At 40.5% G+C, this 21048-nt stretch overlaps 1 protein-coding gene across 1 annotated transcript in view; it reads right to left on the reverse strand.

Moving 5' to 3' along the window:
• ADAMTS9 (ADAM metallopeptidase with thrombospondin type 1 motif 9) overlaps positions 1–21048 on the reverse strand; it is a 934075-nt gene that overhangs the window by 502771 nt on the left and 410256 nt on the right. Inside the window, 2 exon segments of the mRNA XM_078661546.1 lie at positions 19197–19292; positions 19683–19800. Coding sequence (XP_078517672.1) covers positions 19197–19292; positions 19683–19800 — 214 coding nt within the window.

Genomic DNA, 21048 nt, shown 5'->3' on the forward strand with positions numbered 1-21048 from the left:
CTCACCAAACTCCTCTCTCCAGTCCGGTTCTTCTACCTGGTCTGTCACAGGGTTCACAGACCCCTCCCAGTCCTCCTCACCCTCCTCTGGTAGCCACTCAGGGCGACAGGGAACACCAGGGGAGAACAGAGGTACAAAAGTACTGGTTGGCGCCGGTCCGGCTCCGTGTCCACATCGAGCGAGAGGCTGGGGTCGACTTTGGCTGGGGACACAACCGGTGTCAGAGGGAGTGGAGGTATTGCCATTGGATTTGCCGCCGGAGGACGTGTCATGAGGTCGAACAGCGCCAATCCGGATCCAGTCCTAGACCCCTGAAGGCCGGAGCCGAAGCCGCCGGCATCGAAAGCCTAGAGCTCTGAGCCGAGTCCGCGGGCAGAGTCGGGCTGACCAAAGATCGAGTGGATGGCTTCGTAAAAACTATGAAGTTGGGCAGGGGTTGCCCCGGCTCCCAGGAAGGGAGGGAGGCTCGGGTTGACCCAACAGGCTCCTCGGGTGGAGCTGGATGACTTCCTTCCGAAACCAGAATCATGTCGGATGATGGACGGGGAGAACGCGTAGAGCGACTATGCTTCTTTGCCTTCTTATTGTTCTTCGACTTACACGAAGACTTCGACGATGAGTGGTGGTGATGGCTCCGCAACCGGTCCCGTGACCTCCCTCTCGACCGGGACCTCGAGAGTCGCGGAGCGGACTGCCGGGCTTCGAGAAGCTTTCGGGACTGCTCCTGCAAAGACTTCGGGTTCAGGGTTGGGAAGTCGGAGCACGACTTCGGGTCGTGGTCACGCTATAATCACGAAAGGGGCACGAGGTGCGGGTCCATAACCGACATCAATTTGCGACAGGAGTCGCAAGCCTTGAAGCACCTTGAGGACGGGAAATCCCTATGTGCACCAGGAGTCGACCGACTCAAAAAGGGGGTCGACAAAAGTTTGCAAAAAGAGAGTTCAAAAGTGACTCGAGATACTGCTCTCTCCGGATCTGTGGTGGCTGGGGTGGAAAAAGAAAGAACTGACATCAGCACGCAGGGGCGGTGTCTAAGTAGATACCGTGATGCCACTGTAGCATGGGGTTAAGGATAGGCTGGAGGCTTTTTCTAGTTAAAGAAGGTTTTATTCTCAGTAGAACTTTTCTGCTACGAGAGGTCAGTCTCTCCCTCGCAAATTCCGCCCGGTCCGTGGTTGCGGCTCTGTTCCTCCGCCGGTATGGGATTGTCTTCTGCCCGTTCAGCGATAGGGGTCTTCTGATTCCCAGCTTTAACTCGGCCCGAAAAGAAAACCAACAGAGGGAGGCCGTCAGTCACGTTGTCAGTTTAAATGTTGCCCACAAGGGTCCCGGTGGTTGGGGGGGGGGGTCACCAGTGCTATATAGGCATATACAGTGCTCGGGGAGAGTGAGGAACAAGTGTGTGGGGGAGGAGGGGTTATAAGGATGCGGGAAAGGCAAGGCAGGGTTATTTACAAAATTACACTCCTCCCTTCCTCCCGACCCAGGCTGCCCAACGCCGCCGTACCTGTGACAGTCACACTCCTCCCTCGGGAGCGTGGCATGGCGGTTCACCGGGTCGTTGGCCTCCTGGCACTCCACCACGGGCTGCTCTTTCGTCTTCTCCGCTCTCCTCTCTTCCTCCCTTCAGCCCTCCGACTTCTCTGCTCTCACTCCCGACCTCCGTTCTCCACTCTGCTTCCTCCTGGGTGTCGCCGCACGCCGAGTAGAGGGCTTACGGGTACTTGACCAGTCCGGGCCCTCTGTCGTCACTTGGGGGCGTGGTCTCGTCTTCGCTGTACGCCCAGTTAAAGGCACCCTCCTCCTTTTCTTCTTCTGTGTCGGATAGCAGCGGACAGCTGCTCCAGTCCGTCTGAGGGGAAGGAGGTGATGTAGAGTCAGCGACCCACCAGTCGAGAGGTGATGCATCCGTTACCTCCTCCCCGCTACAGCCACCTACCGACGCGCAGGGGTACTGCTGAAGAGAAAATTCTCTGTATCCAATCTGATGCCTGGGGGTAATTCTAAGGTGAGGAATCCATAACTAATAGTCTCTTTCAGATAACATGTTGTCAAATATGAAAAGAACCTGCAAATGAAATCAGAGTGCCATGCCGCACACCACAGCATGACTAATAACATCAATGCTGTTCATAATGCCAGGGGACTCCTCAAACGTACAGCTCAATGTCGAAGAGTGCTCATCATTCTTCTAGGGTACTGACCATGTCAGATGCTATTCACCAATTCAGAGCTGCTTCACAATAGTTCAGAGAAGGTGGTCAATATATGTCTCTACTGCTGCTCACACCATCAGACTCGCTACTCAGTGTGTCAGGGGTGATGTTCCATATGGCAGGGATGCTGATCAATGTGTCAGTGTTGCCTCTTAGAAGGCTGGGTGTGCTACTCAGTGTACCAGAACAGCAGCTAAATATTTTGGGGAACCAACATATGATTGAGCCTTAGAATGTGTCAGGGGACCAGCTCAATGTGTATTGGGGTGCTGATGTATGTGACAAAGTTAGTATGTTGATCAATGTGACTGAGCGATGATCAAGGCAAATGGGGCTTGTGAATTGCGATAAACGAACGCATGGATCAGACAGGTTTGTTACTTAGCAGTATACAGAAGCCAGACTACTTCCTCCAAGAACATTTTATTGAAGGCAGTACTCCATGATTAGCCAGGTTAGCAACATTACGTTTTTTTTCTTGTGACTTGCATGAGCTACTGTTGATGTACACTCCTCCAACTTGAAAGCCAGCTCTGTAAGTCCGTTGATTACCTCCCATTGACACTTGAAACGTATGCCCAAGCTAAGGCTAAGGTGTAAATAGTATTCATAGTGTCCCAGGATGATCAACTGAGCGTTATCATTAGTAAAGTCAGCAATCTAAACAAGGGCATTAAGGATTCACATAAAAATGTCCAGAGGGCTTTAAGATATTCAAGGACTTACATTTAAAACACTGCATAAAGATGAATGGAGAGCAACATGAGGTACGGTCGGTCGGTGTGATTGCTCGACTGCTACCAAAACTTTAGCCTTGTGATTAAAGCTATTCATACCCAAGAAGCCGAGGTTGAAGTGCTTGAAACCCGTTATGTATGCAACAACCTTCAGGCAGCAGACCGTCTGGAGTTTAAAAATGCCAGGATATGCACATCCTCATTCAGTGCGCCTTTAAAGAGATCCTCAGCTGAAAAGGCACTGACATCATCATTGAAAGAGGTCACAATGCTTCAATAGCAAATGTGATCAGATTTGAAAGGGTCAGTATAATTTGGTTAAAGCTGCTTATCTTTGAACATAACAAACTTCCCTAATGAGCCTACTGAATGTATGCAACATCGGAGTAAAGAGACAAACAGCAAGGCCATTTAATGGTTACTTGTGTAAGATCACAAAGATAGAGCAACCCCCTCTTTTGGACACTACATGACTTCTAATTTAAAGTTTTAAGTAAAACGCAATGTAATGCATAAGCCAGCATGACCGGCTCCATGAATGAAGATGTTGAATATTTGGTAATTGAATCTGAAAACAATGAGAGACTGCGCTCAGAGGCGCATGACAGAATCAATGAAACCACTGTAAAAGGTTACATTTGCAGCCTTCGACAAATCAATCTAATACTGCAAATGTAAAGCCAAAAAGCATCAACATGATGCCTTGACGGATCTCCCTTGTGATAGCGCCACACCACAATGAATTACTGAATGTATGTACACAAAAGATGTTCAGTACCTCTCGTAAAAAAAAAAAAATACTCTTCAGTATTGTGGAATGGAGAGTTGTGAGTTGTGATAGGAGTCCAAGTTTTTCTGATGTGCGCCTGGTGGCTTAGTGGACTTAAGGATGTACTCTAGTATACTGTGTTTCACCTTATGGACAGGTGTTTTAATCCGGGCAGGTTCCAAGGTTAGGATGCCTGGTAACAAAATTCAGATTACGCTTCCTGCAATATCAGGCTTAAAGGTTACTCATTAATTTATAGCTTAGCCCAAGGCAGATGATCATCTTCGTCCAGTATCCTCAGATTGTACTGATCATCATTTTAGATAGGAGCGAGTCAGTATGTGTTTTCTTACTAATGAGGAGTTGGCTTGAAGGAGGTTATAATAAGCATGAGCCTACAAAATAAAAGTAGCTGAGTTACCAAAAATATAAATGTATCCAACTTTTATGTTGCTGCTCCTTTCCATTCCCAACCTGTATGTAGATTGTACTGCAGTTGAGAACAAGCAATGGAGGAGGAGAAAAGCAGCATTAGGGTAGCGAAGGCATAACCAAGGAGGTGTTAATCAGAGATCAGCATCCAAAAGCAAAATGTTAACAGAATGCATCAGTGGTAGATCACCTAGATGCCAATCATATGTCTTTGACAACAACATGCCTGGAGAATTCCACCGTCCATGCCTTAGCACACATGGACTATGCCTTGACACTGGATGGAGGTTGTACCAATGGGTGATGGATGATTTTATCCATCTGTCAATTCTCGTTTAAACAGCCCCAGATATCATCTTTTTTCCTCACCTAGGCATACACTTTTATCCTCGTTGCACTCAGTAAGGAGCAAGTAGGTGTATCAGAAGAACTCTTGCAAGCGCTTGAGACTGTAGCTGGCCATAATGACATTGATGTTGTCTTTCTGCTTATGTTATACAACCTTTAAAGCACACCTTACAACTCAATACAATTTATAGAATGTCAAAATGTCCTCATTGCAACCATCATGACCAAACAGCCTATCTCCAGTTGCCGGAGTTACTTAAACTCTGGTACAGAGTTCACAAACTCCTCTGGGTGGGTGGGATAGTCCCCTTTTAATCAATTCAAAATGTTCCCTTATTTGAGTAAATTGTATTATATTAACTACTTGTTTTTGTAGCATTAAGAAACCACACTCCTTTCTAAGATCCACAAATCCAAAAATTCATAATCTGCAATAATGCCCAATGCACTTTGTGTGATTATGCACATTGTCAGGAGGTAATTGCTGATTTTTCATTTGCATATATGTTTCTCTAAAGATGTTTCTCTAAATTCAGTCCACCATCTCTTTCCAATTGTCTAACGAATACCTCAGTCCAAGGTAGAGACCACTGTACTGGTGTATGTCCTTCCTTTATGTCTCCTGCGAGGAAGAACTTCCAATATGTATCCCTCCTGTGACAAGCTACATCCCTCTGATAGCCAGAGCAAAAGATTTTCAGGGCACAAACAGTGGGCAATCTTGGGGCCTGTTACTTAGTGCCCCACGTATTTGAAATTAGGGTCTCAGGGAAAGGCTTCTTTCACTTCTCAGGAGCCTGGTTAGAAAATGAGGTTCCATGGAGAGGGCTGGTGTTTGTGGGGTAGCTGTTGTGTCCATATAAGCATATATGCCATAATTCTCCAGCACAGACATCATGGACACTGCCTTCAAATCCTTGATGTTGACATCACTGCAGCACCACCTTAGGTGCGGGTTTTTGTGGTCACCGGTATTGGTCTGCAGGACAGAGTTCAGTTGTCTAAGGTAAACTATTTTGTGCAGAAGAGCCTGGGAGGTTACTTCCTCCATATTTGACCAGCAAGCCGGTGCATGTAAGACTGACGTTGAGGGCCTTGAATGGGGCGTGTGTAGGTTAGAACAAGGGGACTTATGCCTTGAATTGGTTCACTAGTTATGGTTGCTACGCCAGGGTATGCAGGAGCTGCACCAGGAACACAAGCTGAACATGGGGAGCTGGAATTGCAAAGCATTATGAGGTAGAGGGGTCACTTCTTCTTGTGCCAGTTTCTACTTAATTCCTGGGTCTTGCTACCTTCTCAACAACCACCGACAGAGTGGAGGAGCCAGGCTCAACCACAGATGTGGAGGAGTAGTCAGGAGATGTGTGTACCTGACCAGAATAAAACTGTGAGACTGCACAAATGTGGATTTGCATTCAACTCTGTGGTGCAAGTACAATGCCTTATTTAAAGAATGCCGAAGCAGAAACACCGTCCTAAATCTGCGGCGCTCCCATCCCACCACAGTTGTGGTTACATAACTCTGAAGTCAGGGGAAACTCTGTATTTACATTGGCAGATTCTCTGCAGGATCTTCCAGTGCAACCCTCTGCAGGGCGACCTATTCACCTAGGGGATGACAGGTCACAACAAGGATCTATGATGTTACAACGCACACTTTTACAACGCATACCGTTACAACGCATTTTTTACAACGCAAAAACTTTTACAACTCATACCATTACAACGCATGTTTTTACAACGCAAGTACTTTTACAACGCATGCCATTACAACGTAAGTATTGGTAAATATATAATATATTTTTTTTAAATTAATTGTAATTAATATAATTTATTTTAATTTAATTTATTTAATTTAATTTTTTTACCCTGTACCCCTGTACCCCCAAAACCCAAATTAACCCAGAAACCTAAAAATACCCCTGTACCTCAAAAACCCAAAACTGTCCCTGAACCCAAAAAAAACCCTGTATCTCATAAACCCAAAACTGTCCCTGAACCCTAAAAATACCCCTGTACCCAAAAACTGAAAACTAACCCTGAACCCTAAAAATACCCCTGTACCCAAAAACTGAAAACTGACCCTGAACCCTAAAAATACCCCTTTACCCAAAAACTGAAAACTGACCCTGAACCCTAAAAATACCCTTTTACCCAAAAACTGAAAACTGACCCTGAACCCTAAAAATACCCCTTTACCCAAAAACTGAAAACTGACCCTGAACCCTAAAAATACCCTTTTACCCAAAAACTGAAAACTGACCCTGAACCCTAAAAATACCCTTTTACCCAAAAACTGAAAACTGACCCTGAACCCTAAAAATACCCCTTTACCCAAAAACTGAAAACTGACCCTGAACCCTAAAAATACCCCTTTACCCAAAAACTGAAAACTGACCCTGAACCCTAAAAATACCCCTTTACCCAAAAACTGAAAACTGACCCTGAACCCTAAAAATACCCCTTTACCCAAAAACTGAAAACTGACCCTGAACCCTAAAAATATCCCTTTACACAAAAACTGAAAACTGACCCTGAACCCTAAAAATACCCCTTTACCCAAAAGATGAAAACGTAAAAAAAAACCAAACATATAAAATATTAAATATAATTATATACTTACCAATACTTACATTGTAATGGCATGCGTTGTAAAAGTACTTGCGTTGTAAAAACATGCGTTGTAATGGTATGCGTTGTAAAAGTTTTTGCGTTGTAAAAAATGCGTTGTAATGGTAGTGCGTTGTAAAAGTTGCGTTGTAAATGTTGTTTCCCCACAACAATGGTCATCCTGCCATATAATGCTCAGGGCAACAATCATTGACTTTTCCATACTAAACATTGTTGACACAGGCAAGTAAAATGTAGACTCGCCCTCACACAAAGAGAGAAATCTCCCTGCACATTGGTCTATTTATTTTAATGTATTGAGAAAACAAAATCTCACATTGGAAATTTGCCAAACAGAGGTATTAAACACAGCATACCCTCTGCCAAAGTTTAGTGTTGTTGAGAGAGCCACACTGGCTCTCTTCAATACACAGAGATCACGCCCAAAAAGTCAAGGATCTCTAAATAGGGTTTCCTGGTGGACCTGCAGACCATACACCAGGGTCGTATTGATGCCAAGAGTGTATTGAATCTTGGCCCCACCACCAGCCTACAGGAAGAAAAACGGGCTCTACTTCTTGATCCAATGGGCTTTGACCACTGCACCCAGAAGGAAAGAATGAGCCACACTACGAGTGAAATGGTGGCTTAGACATACATGCCCAAGCAGCGAGCTGCACTCAAATTAATAGTGCAACAGAGTGGTTGGAGCAGGAGAGAAACTCGACCTCGCTCCTGAGTGCTTCATATCCATTTCCTGCATTGTGACAACAAGGTACAGCTGGAATCAGTCATCGGATATAAAGGATTATAATATTTCTGTGCATAATGACTTTCACCCTCCCGAGGGTTACATGCTCCAAAAAGGCGAGTGACGATGCCCGACACAAGGAAGGGGGATGATACCTGGGAGGGGGGGGGAGGTTTGCGGAAGGGGGGGTGCCTTACTAGAAGAAGGAGGGTGCTTGGACCCGGCATTTACTACCTGACCTGTCTTGCAAATAACGAAATTCAGCATCTCATTAGAAAAACCGTATGCCTTAATATACATGTAACCCAGCCCGTTGAGAAATGGCCTTGAACGGATGGTGAAGGCATGCACTGGATGACTGTTCTCTAAGCTTGACTAAGCATGAGACCCAGAAGTAATGCAGGTCAGCTGCTGAAAATGGTCGATGGTACTGTGTGCATAGCTTGGAAATGGAGTGCTGAGGCATCAACTACCCAATCTGTAAGAAGAAGGAAACGGAGAGAAACGAACACATAACAGACCCAAAAATCACCCAATGTGTCAGGGCTAGGCTATGCTTATGAACAATGTTCTGAAATAGAAATAATTGCCTATGCCTCCGAACTAATTAGAGTACACACTGATTCATGTACAAGTAAACCACAATTTATTAGTTTACCCAAAAACAGTTTATGTTTTCAAATTTTGGTCAATTTACAAGAAGGATATTTAGAAAAGACAGAACTAAGGCCACTATCAACCTCATGTCTTAGCCATATACAACTTCAAACAAACAGTTTATACATATATACAGTGAAACACACATAAATTAGACATTTTAACACAAAGGAAACTTTTTAACATAAACAAATATCACCATGAATACATTTATAGAGCATGGACCACATGACCTTACACATTTATAAATGATAAAGAACTTTTACCAACAATTATACATGAGAAGGAAGAAGTAAAGGGTGTTTTCAAAACAAATTCAACTCCCAAGACCTGAATACGACACAATCAATTAAATGTCAGGAACATTGCCCATTTCTGCATAAATAACATTGGCCAACTGGCCAGTAAACGTGAAAAAAGGGGGATGCCGACGCGTTTCGAATCCTGATTAAAGACTTGCAGGATTCTCGTCAGGGCAGTATAAATCTAGTCCATGGGAACTGTTTAGAAAAAGAAGAACAAAACAAAGTGTTTACTAAAAAGTGGGTCCTCTAGCCACTACTCTCAGACCAACGCGAATGACAGGAATAAAGCATACCTTATATTAATTCTGCCCACAGTCACTCCTGTTTATAGGGGAATGTCGTCTAGGCTGTATGGTTTACGCTGCAACAGAGTAAGGAGTAAGTCAAGTCCAGCGGGGTAGAAAAGGAGACCCTATTTACACATGGATGTTGGGCTGATATTAGTTACCTGCGTTCTACGTGGAATCTTTGCCACACTGTGCGGTGTCTTTAACCACTTGAAATTCTGCTCATTTAATTTCTGAAAACAAGTAGACAAGGCGCGATTTAATAAACCGCTCATTCAGTGACACACTGTAGCACCGCTAATGATCATCTACAAAAATAATTCACTTACTTAGGCACCGCTCCGCGGTGACCGCAAAAGGGGTTCTAATTCTGAAGCCGGGTTTTGCCAAACAGTAAGTCGTTTAGTTAATCTATGGAAGTAAAAGGAGTAACATGTTAGCGCGTTAGTGCGCTGTCCTGCATGTTTACCATCTGCACTGAAAGCAGTTCCAATTACCGGCAGGTTACAAGCTTACCGCAACTATTCATAAATCCCCGCTCAATGTGCTTGCTCCAGACCGGCAGACAAAGGGATGTGAATGTCCCTGGCAGTCGCCGGTTTGGAGATTCCGGATCATGTGATTCGTACATGGCCAATCAGAATTGCAATCAGGTTATAGTGCTTTCTGGGACCTGTAGTTTCAGAAACAGGGCGATTGTTTTTAAGAAAATTTCTGATGCATTCTGGGACATGGAGTTTTTGAGAAAACGGGGAAGTTGTTTATGCCCTGTTTATTTCGCTCAGACTATTCAGACCCTTATTGACGCTATCAAACTTGAGGATTAAATACGCCTCCTTGCGCAACAACATTGCGTCCACGTCTTGAAAATGTTTGGGGTCAATCCATGCCAATGTGGTCCATTTAAAGTCATTCTCAGAATGGCCGTTACTGATGAAATGTTCCACCATAGGGGCGGTCAAGACTTTTTTCTTGAGACGGGATCGGTGCTGAGTGATCCGAGCATTAATGGGCTGGTTTGTTTTGCCTATATATACTCTGTTGCAAGGGCAAACCACCGCATAGACGACATTGCGAGTCTTGCAATTAGTGAAGCATTCATGCTTCCATCTGATGCCATTATTCGTGAATGTGTCACCCTCTAGCGTACTGGAACACGACACGCAGTTGCCACATTTGTGGTGCCCGCATATTGGTTTCAGCTTCCACTGTGCGACAAGGTCACTCTTGGGTACTGGGATATGACTGTCCGCTTTAATCAATTGTTGCCCTATGCTTCTATTCGTGCGCATAGCGAAGATGGGTTTAGAGAGGGGGTGCTCCAAAGTCTCAAGCAGATGCCAATTCTTCCGAATTATATTCTTAAATTGGTTTGTGTGTTGGCCAAATGTTGTAACGCAAACCAATTGTTCCAAATCTTTCTTTTCTTTCTTTCTGAATAATGTCTCTCTTGGAGTGAATTTGGCCCTGTTTTTCGAATGCTTCAACAGTTTTTTGGGGTATCCTCTCTCTGCCATCTCTCTGCAGAATCTTGCGGCGTGGCAGTCAAAATCGCATAAATTGGTACAATTTCGCCTGATCCTCAATAATTGCCCGTAGGGCAAGTTGTTTTTTAGTGATTGAGGATGCGAACTAGTGTAGTGCAGAATTGTATTCCGGTCAGTTTCCTTCTTATGCAAGGAGGTTGTCAACTTAACAATGTTCAGCATGAGAAATAAGTTTCGATCACAGAGGGTAGACGAAAAACAAAACTTGGAAGGGGGACAAATATGCAAAATGATAGAGATGTGTTGTGTATGATGCACATATGCCAGGGAGGTACCAGCATGCCCAGCTACGCATTAAGATTGCGATAGTAGCATGCCGCTTCAGGTGGAGCAGCCAGATGCTGCTGTCGACGACCTGCTGACTCCAGTGAGTACTGTGAAACACTCGCACTCGGACACCTGGGAAGGGAGTTCACATGAGTATTGTCCTGAAAGTAATCCTCAGAAATCAGTCTTACGAATGTAATGACGCATAATACGTATATGAGTATCTATATAAAGATAATGTCTATCCATTCACAAACCATTTATCATTATGAAATGCAAATAAAATGTATGATGTATTCATTATGAACTCCACCATGAATAATTGAACACAATTCATGAAGCTGTAGAGAATTAAAGCCTACCAACAAACACCCTCTCATCTAATAGAGTGATTCTCATATAATAGAGTGATTGTGTCGTTGCTCACGATCACTGTGGATGTGATGCAACATTTCTTGACTGCTACCACAAAATCTACAATTCAGAGTTACTGCATATGTTAATTCGGGTATCTCATGCATCCTAAAGTACCATTATGACCGAGCCTGAATCACATAAAACAACTTCTGCTTCCTGGTTTCGTAGCGAAATCTTGATAACCATGAAATCTATATGATAAACAATATCGTTTGTATTAACAATCTTACTCTAGTGAGAGCATATTAACATTTTTTGAATAATCCTGTTATGTCACTTTACCACTTTATTTAAAGTGCTCTGTAGTTGTAGTGGCACCCAAATTACAAGTCTCTGTTTGAGAATATCTTGCCAATTCATTTGAATATCAATACTAGTTTACAGAAAAGAGCATGTTTGTATTGCCACCTTTGCAGAAGAGGAGAATAGAAGGGACTGGCGAAGAGAGAATCGGTGTAAGAAGTGAAAATGTTTGCTCCCCACTAGAAGTTATGATTGGTAGTAATTTCAAGTTGTACAATATCAATTCATAAAAGGGATAATGGGTATTTCAATCTTATGTTTGTCATATAAACAAGAAAATGCCATGCGCACAGAGTTTGAACATCTCGAAATACATTTGTTGTTTCCAGCAAAGCAAACATCATATGAGTTTTTTCTAATAGCCCCAACCTCAAACTTTTCAAACGAGTCCTATCCAGGCACAGGACTGGATCAATGAAAGATGCAACAAAGACAGAGGAAAAATATGTCTAGTGCCTGCAATGCAGGCCCCCCCAACAACGGCCAAGCATTGTATGAATGTTGATCCACAATTTTTCATGTCTACCTCTAAATGACAACCTTCACAATTTCCAGGACTGGACATCATAGGCCTGTCCGTAAAATTATCACTCTTACCCATGTGGGTAGAGGGAAAGACTCTTTCCTACGTTAATATGGCCCTATTGTTTTCTTTTTTGTTCGTGGGAGCAAATGAATAGTAGCATAAGTTCCACTTGTGAATTGGGGTATTCCACAAGAAGAAAAATGCTTCTCATAGATGTCAGCATGCAGATTTTAAAATGTGTTCCTTCGTACCATCATGCTCACTTAATCTCATTTTGAAGAAATCAATAGTGATTTCATAGTTTTTGTTGAAGATTGTTTTTTTAAAACAAGGTGACATTACGATTTTTCACACTTTTGAATCAAACACTATCATGGATGAGGCACAAATAAATACAATAAATTATGTTTATGCAAGAATGCCACAGGCGTTTGCAAGAAAACTGACAATTGAGAGTCCACTGAACCACAGTCTAAATTTGTATTTAAGGGAAAGTCAATATGCACAGGCGTAAATGGAGACTTCCAGTGGTTTTGCTGATTCCTATCTTAGAGCTGTAGAAACAGACACATTTATGGGGCAATCTGTGGTGGTGAACTATATCTCCCATCCTCATCATGCCAACTTCAAAAGGGATTTCATGTTAGAACTTAGTTGTCACAGCTATACCTTCTATCAAATAGTGTATATCTGAGAACCAATGCAAAACCTTGCACAGAACTGTTCTCCATCAATGTTTACAGTACGAAAATATTTTTTTTCGTAGAAAGATAAAACATATTTTATTAATGTCCTCCTCTTACAAGCTAACCTTGTTGTCCCCTTCATAAATTGATGTTAGCGTAATTGCTGGTTCCACTAGCATCGGAGCACTAGGAGAAAGAATCCTCCATTGCTTTTTCAATTTACTATGGCTTACCAAAAGTCTATCTTGGCATTGTCAACTGGTATTGAGAGGGCGGCCAGAAGACTAAAATACTTGAAGAACAGTGAAAGGTTTGGCACATGATGGATGGAACTTGAAGTGACAAAATGCTTGTGCTATTTTTCTAAACTAGAAAATGCAAACAGCTTAACTTAGCAATCATATTACTTTGTATAGTATACCCAACTGTAAGTCAGATTAAAATATTTACTTTGACACATACATACATTATATATATATATATATATATATATATATATATATATATATATATATATATTCACTGAAAAAACCATAGGTTTCAGGAGTTATATAGTTAGGAATTCGTTTTTAAAAACCCTTTGAAATTCACTCAAAAAACTATAAGTTTTAGTGGTGTTATAGTTAGCTGGACATTTTACTCATACAAAACCAATGAAATTGCTCCTATATAGTTAGTTGTACCAACTATATTTCGTGCACCCGCAATCCACTGCTGATGATGTCACATATTAGATCATTCATGACATGGTCAGTGACATCACTGATGTCATCAGTGATGTCATTTGAGATATCATCACTGATGACATCATCCAGTGAATGTGGTTTGCTTCGTTATTTAAATATGCATTATATATATAGCAATTTATATTGAAGAATGAGTGGATATATATAAATAAATATTTGGATGGAGGATTTAGTAGCAGTGTAATTGACTGTTTACTTGACCAATTTATAATGTCTCACTAAATATAGTGGATAGTGACTAAAGTGTGTGAATATCTGTATCACTTTGTCAGTTGTTGTGTATACTGATTCTACAGTTGGTTACTAGCTATGTAAAAGTCTATATTAGTTATTGATTAGTTAACTGAGTATTTGTATGGGAGTGTGGGAGTGTGAAAGTGTGTGTGGTTCGGTGGGGGGTGTGTGACTGTCCAAAGATGTGTGAATAGTTGATTCAGTAGATATATGAAGTTAAAACTACATGTTCTAACAGTTTGGGTGAGGGAATCTCTTTATGGGTGTGGTGATGAGCAAATATATTTCTCAAAGGTACAAGTCCAACAAACTAGAAAAATAAAAGGCAGTGTATGTGTCAGTTGTTGTATATAAATAAGTATACATAAGACACACTGATTGTGTGAGTGACTGTATGGATAACTGTATACTTGTAATAATAAGTTTATAATTCACTAAGTATGACTTACTATCTAAATGAATAGAAGTGGTGTTTGTATAAGTGTTTTGCTAAGTAAATATGTAAGTATGATCCATTGTTTGCATAAGTGAGTAGGATGACTTCATATGTGAATAGGATGCGTGCTGTTGTTTAATGTCGATATAGATGTATAAGTATTTTTGATAGTGTTCTATTGTTCATTGACAGCATGTATGAGTGAATCCATAGGTAAGTGATTAGATGTGTGTATACATCTATGAATCACTGAGTGGATTTTTAGATACTTGTATTGCTGTGACAATGGATTTAAATATGATACTCTGTATTTTACAAACAGTGATGAAAAATTGTAATAGTGTATGAAAAGGTGTATGTGATTGTCACGTGGATGATGTCATCAGTGATGTCATCAGTGTTGTCATTTGAGATGTCATCAGTGATGTCACTGACCATGTCATGAATGATCTAATATGTGATATCATCAGCAGTGGACTGCGGGTGCGCGAAATATAGTTAATACAACTAACTATAGAGGAGCAATTTCATTGGTTTTGTATGAGTAAAATGTCCAGCTAACTATAACAGCACTAAAACTTATAGTTTTTTGAGTGAATTTCAAAGGTTTTTTAAAAACTAATTCCTAACTATATAACTCCTGAAACCTATGGTTTTTTCAGTGAATTTCAAAGGTTTTTTTAAATGCTAATTCCTAACTATATAAGGCCTGAAAGCTATGGTTTTTTCAGTGAATTTCAAAGGTTTTTTAAATGCGGATTCCTAACTATATAAGGCCTGAAACCTTTGGTTTTTTCAGTGAATTTCAAAGGTTTTTTTAAATGCTAATTCCTAACTATATAAGGCCTGAAACCTATGGTTTTTTCAGTGAATTTCAAAGGTTTTTTAAATGCTAATTCCTAACTATATAAGGCCTGAAACCTACGGTTTTTTCAGTGTTTTTAAAAAAAAAATTGATTGGTTAACTGGCTTATTAAGTGTATCTTAGTGAATACATATATTAGCGAGTAATGTTTAAATATTTAAATATATGCATGAGTGATGTAATATGTGATGTCATCAGCAGTGCATTGCAGACGTGCAAGTTATAGTGAGTCCAACTAACTATAACGTGGGAATTTCAATGGTTTTATGCGAGTAAAATTTCCAGCTAACTATAACTGGTGTAAAACCTATGGTTTTTTCAGTGAATTTCAAAGGTTTTTTAAATGCTAATTTCTAACTATAACTGGTGTGTAACATGGTTTTTTCAGTGAATATATATATATATATAACATTTCTATGGCAAAATGAAACCCCTCATTTTGTTCCTTTTCAAATTAAATGTATTAAGTGTTACCACTTTATTCCAATCAAGATGACTTCAGGTATGCCATACTTTTGTCATAAGTAAGACTGTTAGCGTTCTAGTTGTTCTTTAGAACACTCTGGGACATTCTGTCATTGGGCTATAGTTGGGCTACATCTGGCTGATATTTGAGCTACATTTGGGCTCTTTTGTCTCTGGTGGCCATCTTGGGAGACTGCATATCAGAATTTTTTTAATGAAATATAAGAGGATTTGAGAAGTCACTCAAAATGTGCCCTAATTTTTCTTTCTTCAGCACTAATCATAATTTCTATGGCAAAATGAACCCCCTCATTTTGTTCATTTGCAAATTAAATGTTTTAAGTGTTAACACTTTATTCCAATCAAGATGACTTCAGGTGTGCCATACTTTTGTCATAAGTAAGACTGTTAGCGCTCTAGTTGTTCTTTAGAACACTCTGGGACATTCTGTCATTGGGCTATTGTTGGGCTACATCTGGCTGATAATTGGGCTACATTTGTTTTTTTTTGTCTCTGGTGGCCCTCTTTGGGCTACATTGGGCTACATTTGGGCTCTAACATATATATAGCCCAATGTAGCCCAATATATTTTTTTTCAAAGTTAATTTTCGTAAAAACCACTGGAACACATATCTTGAGACATAGCAAAGGCACATCGGGCTACCAGTCCCTACAATTTTGCCAAGTTTGGTGGAAAACCATTCAGCCGTTCGGGCTAAAATTGAGTCCAACCGCCCTATAGAAATTAACATGGGGAAAACATGTTTTATCTCGGCCCCCGCTTGACGAATCCCCCCCAAACTTTCAGGGAAGGAGCAGAGCGCCGTGAGGCAAAGTTAAGGAAAATTTCAGGAAGATTCGTCAACCGGCGCCAATGTTATTCCCAATAGAATGTTGCGATTTCCCTATGGAAAACAATCCTAACTATATATACCTACTGGCTATCGCCAGTAGGTAATATATATATATATATATATATATATATTATCACAGGATCTCCCCGGTCCCGGGGAGGAATGGAGTCGCTGAAAGACGGCACTGACACGCTTCTCTCAATAAAGGTGATTTATTTCATCAATCCATGTGGGGGATTTAGCAACAAAAAGAAACCAACGCGTTTCGACTGCGTCCGCAGTCTTGATCACGGTCAGTGACCGTGATCAAGACTGCGGACGCAGTCGAAACGCGTTGGTTTCTTTTTGTTGCTAAATCCCCCACATGGATTGATGAAATAAATCACCTTTATTGAGAGAAGCGTGTCAGTGCCGTCTTTCAGCGACTCCATTCCTCCCCGGGACCGGGGAGATCCTGTGATAATTTACAGCGGTTGGCTCAACCGCAGGAGAAACGCGACCGAGAATCAAAGGAGCGCCTAGCGAAGGGAAAGTGAGCCAAGCGGTGGAATATATATATATATATATATATATATATTGTGTCTCAAACACAACAGTACCTGTTGTGTTTATGAGACAATACATCGTTATTGGACTCGTCCTGTGTGGTGCCGCTTCGGAGTTAGTTTCAGAATTCTGAAAGGAGGACTTGTGTGAACAAAAAAATATATATAATATATATATATACACACACAATATATATATAAATGTTTTTTTATTTTTTGGGCACAAATGACACTGCACTCCAGAGGTAGGTGTACCTTATTTAATATTCACACAGGTCTTCAACCAATGCGTTTCAGCTCTGTCACAGCCTTTCTCACGGTCAGGGAGTCCTACTTCTATTACACATTAAATACCCACTCTAGCCTTAATGAGGCATTATGGCAGTTTTAGTGTTTTGATTTTACAAAAACATTTTGTGTCATTATATACAAGGACATTGTGCAGTTTACGTTCTAACAACTTGCAAACGCATGAAAAAAACCATTTTTTATATATAATCTGCTTAATTGACTTTTTAGCATATATAATTCAAGGCATTCTGCGGCATTTTAGCTTATACTTTTGTTGGGTATGGTACCCTTCTAATTCAAGATTGTCCAGTTTTAACTCTTCATCATTGGTTAAATATAATTATTCTGGGACTAGTACCCTTGAATTCAACTGTCCTTTACATCTACATGGCCATGGTATAGAATGTTTAGTCTTTAACAGTCTCTGTTGTTGCTCGTCAGGCGTCTGACTTTCTCACTTCAGGTGTACATACAGTTCGTCATCATTATTGATCCCCCTCGGGGTCTTTGTTCTTAACCTGACGATCATTCTAGATTCTGATGGACGTAGTTGTTTTATTCTTTTTCCTCCTCTCTCTGTCTGAGGTATCATTTTGATTCCATAATACTGCATTGCTCTCCAGTCTCCCTTTTGACATTCTGTAATATGTTTGGCTGTTGCATATGTCATGTCTTTGTTCTTGACAGCACGAATATGTTCCAGTATGCGTTTTCTTAATTTGCATGTGGTGCTTCCAATATACTTCATGCAACATTTGCATTCAATTATGTAGCTCACAAAGCTGGAGACACAGGAGATATTTTTATCTATTTGGATTGTATTTCCATTTGGTTCTGTTATTTTATTCATGTTTTTTCCTACTTTACAAACCTTACATTGGAGACATTTTCTAAAGCCTTTCTGTTGTTCCGTTAGCCAATTTGTTGGCTGCGTTTCTTGCAAATGGCTTTTCACTGGTAGATCTTTTAATGATTTTGTCTTTCTGTAAGTCACTGTTGGTTTGGAGCCAAGTAATTTGCCAATATCTGGATCTTTTGAGATTAAGTGCCAATATTTTTGGATTGTGTTCATTATCATCCCACTCTCTTTACTATATGTCGTTATGAATCTTGGCCCTTCTTTTTCTTGAATTTTCTCTTTCCGAATCACTATATGTTCTCTTGATTTCTGATTAACTCTTTTTTTGCATTTTTCAAGGTTTTCTCATTATAGCCTCTTTCTTTGATCAGAAATCAAGAGAAGATATATTTTCACTGAAACAACACATTTAAAGTGTAGTTATGGTTACAAAACAAAATAGAAAAAACACTGAAATTAAACAGTAATGGTCAGGTCAATTAACCATAACTTGCGGCCCCATCATGCACTGTTTATGACCTTACATATGACATCACTCGTGGCATGCTAAATGATAGTCATTCAGAAACATGCTTGCAATTTAATGGTCATTTTGATTTGGCACAGTATTGCATTATCAGGGGACATTCAGATCTTTGACATATTAAAAACTAGTGGGCCCAAATATTGTGCCATTGCAGTGTCCAATGGCTCAAACTAAGGCATAATAAGTTCAAAAGGTAAACGTTGCACTACACAAAGCCAAAACATCTTGCTTTGTCAAGGCATGAACATAGTCTGGGGAGTCCTGTACCAGGATAGAGAAGAAAATGGAACTGTGTGAATCCAAGGAGTATACCTCAGAGGATAATAACAATAATCTGAACAAATATCAGATTCAATACCAATTATTTGGGCAACATGCTACGTTACAGCAATGTACTTTAAACAAACCAACGGAAAGCAAGCATGTAAAGGCACAAACAATCCTACTGTATGATTACATACCTAATTAGAATAGATATAAATAAATATATACATATATAAACTGATCTTACCAAGGTAGTTATCGTCGTCTGGTTTCCGAGAGTAACTGTGCTGTCGCACATCAATATTTGTAGCACCAGCAGGAATACGAACTACTGTGTTATAGCCTGAAATAATTTCACAGAAATCCAGATTACTGCTCAATGTCTTTGTTTTTCTTTTTTTTTACAAACAAATATAGAATGCTGTGCAGCACAAGTGTAGACAATGAAGAGCAATTATATAAACTGAAGATGACAACAGCACGATGCCCCCTTTCACAGAGACAAACATGCAACCAGAAAGTATTAACAGAATGAACAAGGTAAAGCTCGTTATGTGACTGAAAGGGGCCTTCCGTGCAAAATTATAGGAATGATAAACTGCACATATCAACAAACGTGAACTGAACTTGACATAAAAAGCAAATTGCTAGACAACGTTAAGCTATTACACAATAGGTGCTAGGTCAGATGTAAACATTGTATACTAATTCATGTTTAAGGATTGTCCCTTACCATAAAGCACCGTATTAAATGTGCCTGCAATCGTTTTGCAGGAAGAATTATCTCCTCCACAAACACCACATTTGTCTCTTCTGGCTTTTGAATTGAGCACATGGTCACACCCAGCTTGCTTTAGCAGGAAAAGGAAATGAAAAATGAAAAGATATTGAACAAAACAAATTCGAACCTCAACAAAACACCCGCATTTCAAGCTTTTTTAATGAAGCAGCAGGCGAAACTGTGACTGCAATGGGGGTTACGCACATGTGCTGAACATGGCATTGATGCTAATACTTTTTTCCTATTTTAATATCGTCTAATAGGCTGTACAGTACCAAAACACAAACTGTGTGGAAGAATCTGTCTCAAAACACAAATTACATTTTAAAAAGAATTAAACAGCTTAAAAATAATACATTTAAAAACAAATACAGATTATAAAGATATTGTTACAGAAAGCAAAACATCAAATCAAATATTCTCGCAGCATTTAAAATGAAACAAAATGTGACCGCAATGGACATCTTATCTTACTATTATTCTAGTGAATGGTCAAATGCCGATGAGGCAGTGTGTGAACCATTTATGATAGAGATTTTTCATGTGTCTGCCGCATTACCTTGTAAACGGGACAAAGAGGCATAGTACATATAAGTTCAATGGATCTAGGGAATGGACAGATCCATTTCGAAAAAATGATAACCCCAAATGACATAAGCTGGTAGTCTACTACACATGGAACTTACTTAGAGTTATGAAAGCAAAACACTGGTTTGTTATTCTTAAAATATTGCATATCTTCAATAAACGACGCTTCAAGTGCCTTCTGCTTCAAGTGACTCTATTATTATCCCCGGCTGGTCAGATATCTTCCTTTCTGAAACTTGTGACTCCCCCATTTGTGGACTTCAGTAAGAAGAAGGGTTACTCTGTATTCCTGAACCTCGATGATAAACATCTACCGAATTGTAATGTAGATGTCTGCACATTACTTTTTTTCCACTTTTTGATTCCGATCTCATTTTGAATTGAGCTTCGTTATTATCTTGTTTCATGGGCGTCAAGACTCTGGACTTAATCTAAAGTAGTGACATCTCTTTGGTTACACTGTTTGACACAGGTTAAGGGACTAAAGCAAGAGTAATCTTTTATTCAAAAATGGTGGTGAACATGGTATTAAAAATTTGAGAAAGTATGCACTGCAAAGGTATTGATGTTATTCAAGTGTTCGAGGGAGGGGAGAGACAGGAGGAAGGGCTCGATTATTGCGAAAGAAACAAGAGGGATCGGGGGTCTATTCAATACTCTCCCTCTAGCGTTGACCTCCAGGGGTTGAAAGTCTACCTAGGAATGAGCTGTAGATAAGTGTTATTTAGGG

This window comes from Lissotriton helveticus, chromosome 9, assembly GCF_964261635.1.
Source record: "Lissotriton helveticus chromosome 9, aLisHel1.1, whole genome shotgun sequence".
NCBI lineage: Eukaryota > Metazoa > Chordata > Amphibia > Caudata > Salamandridae > Lissotriton > Lissotriton helveticus.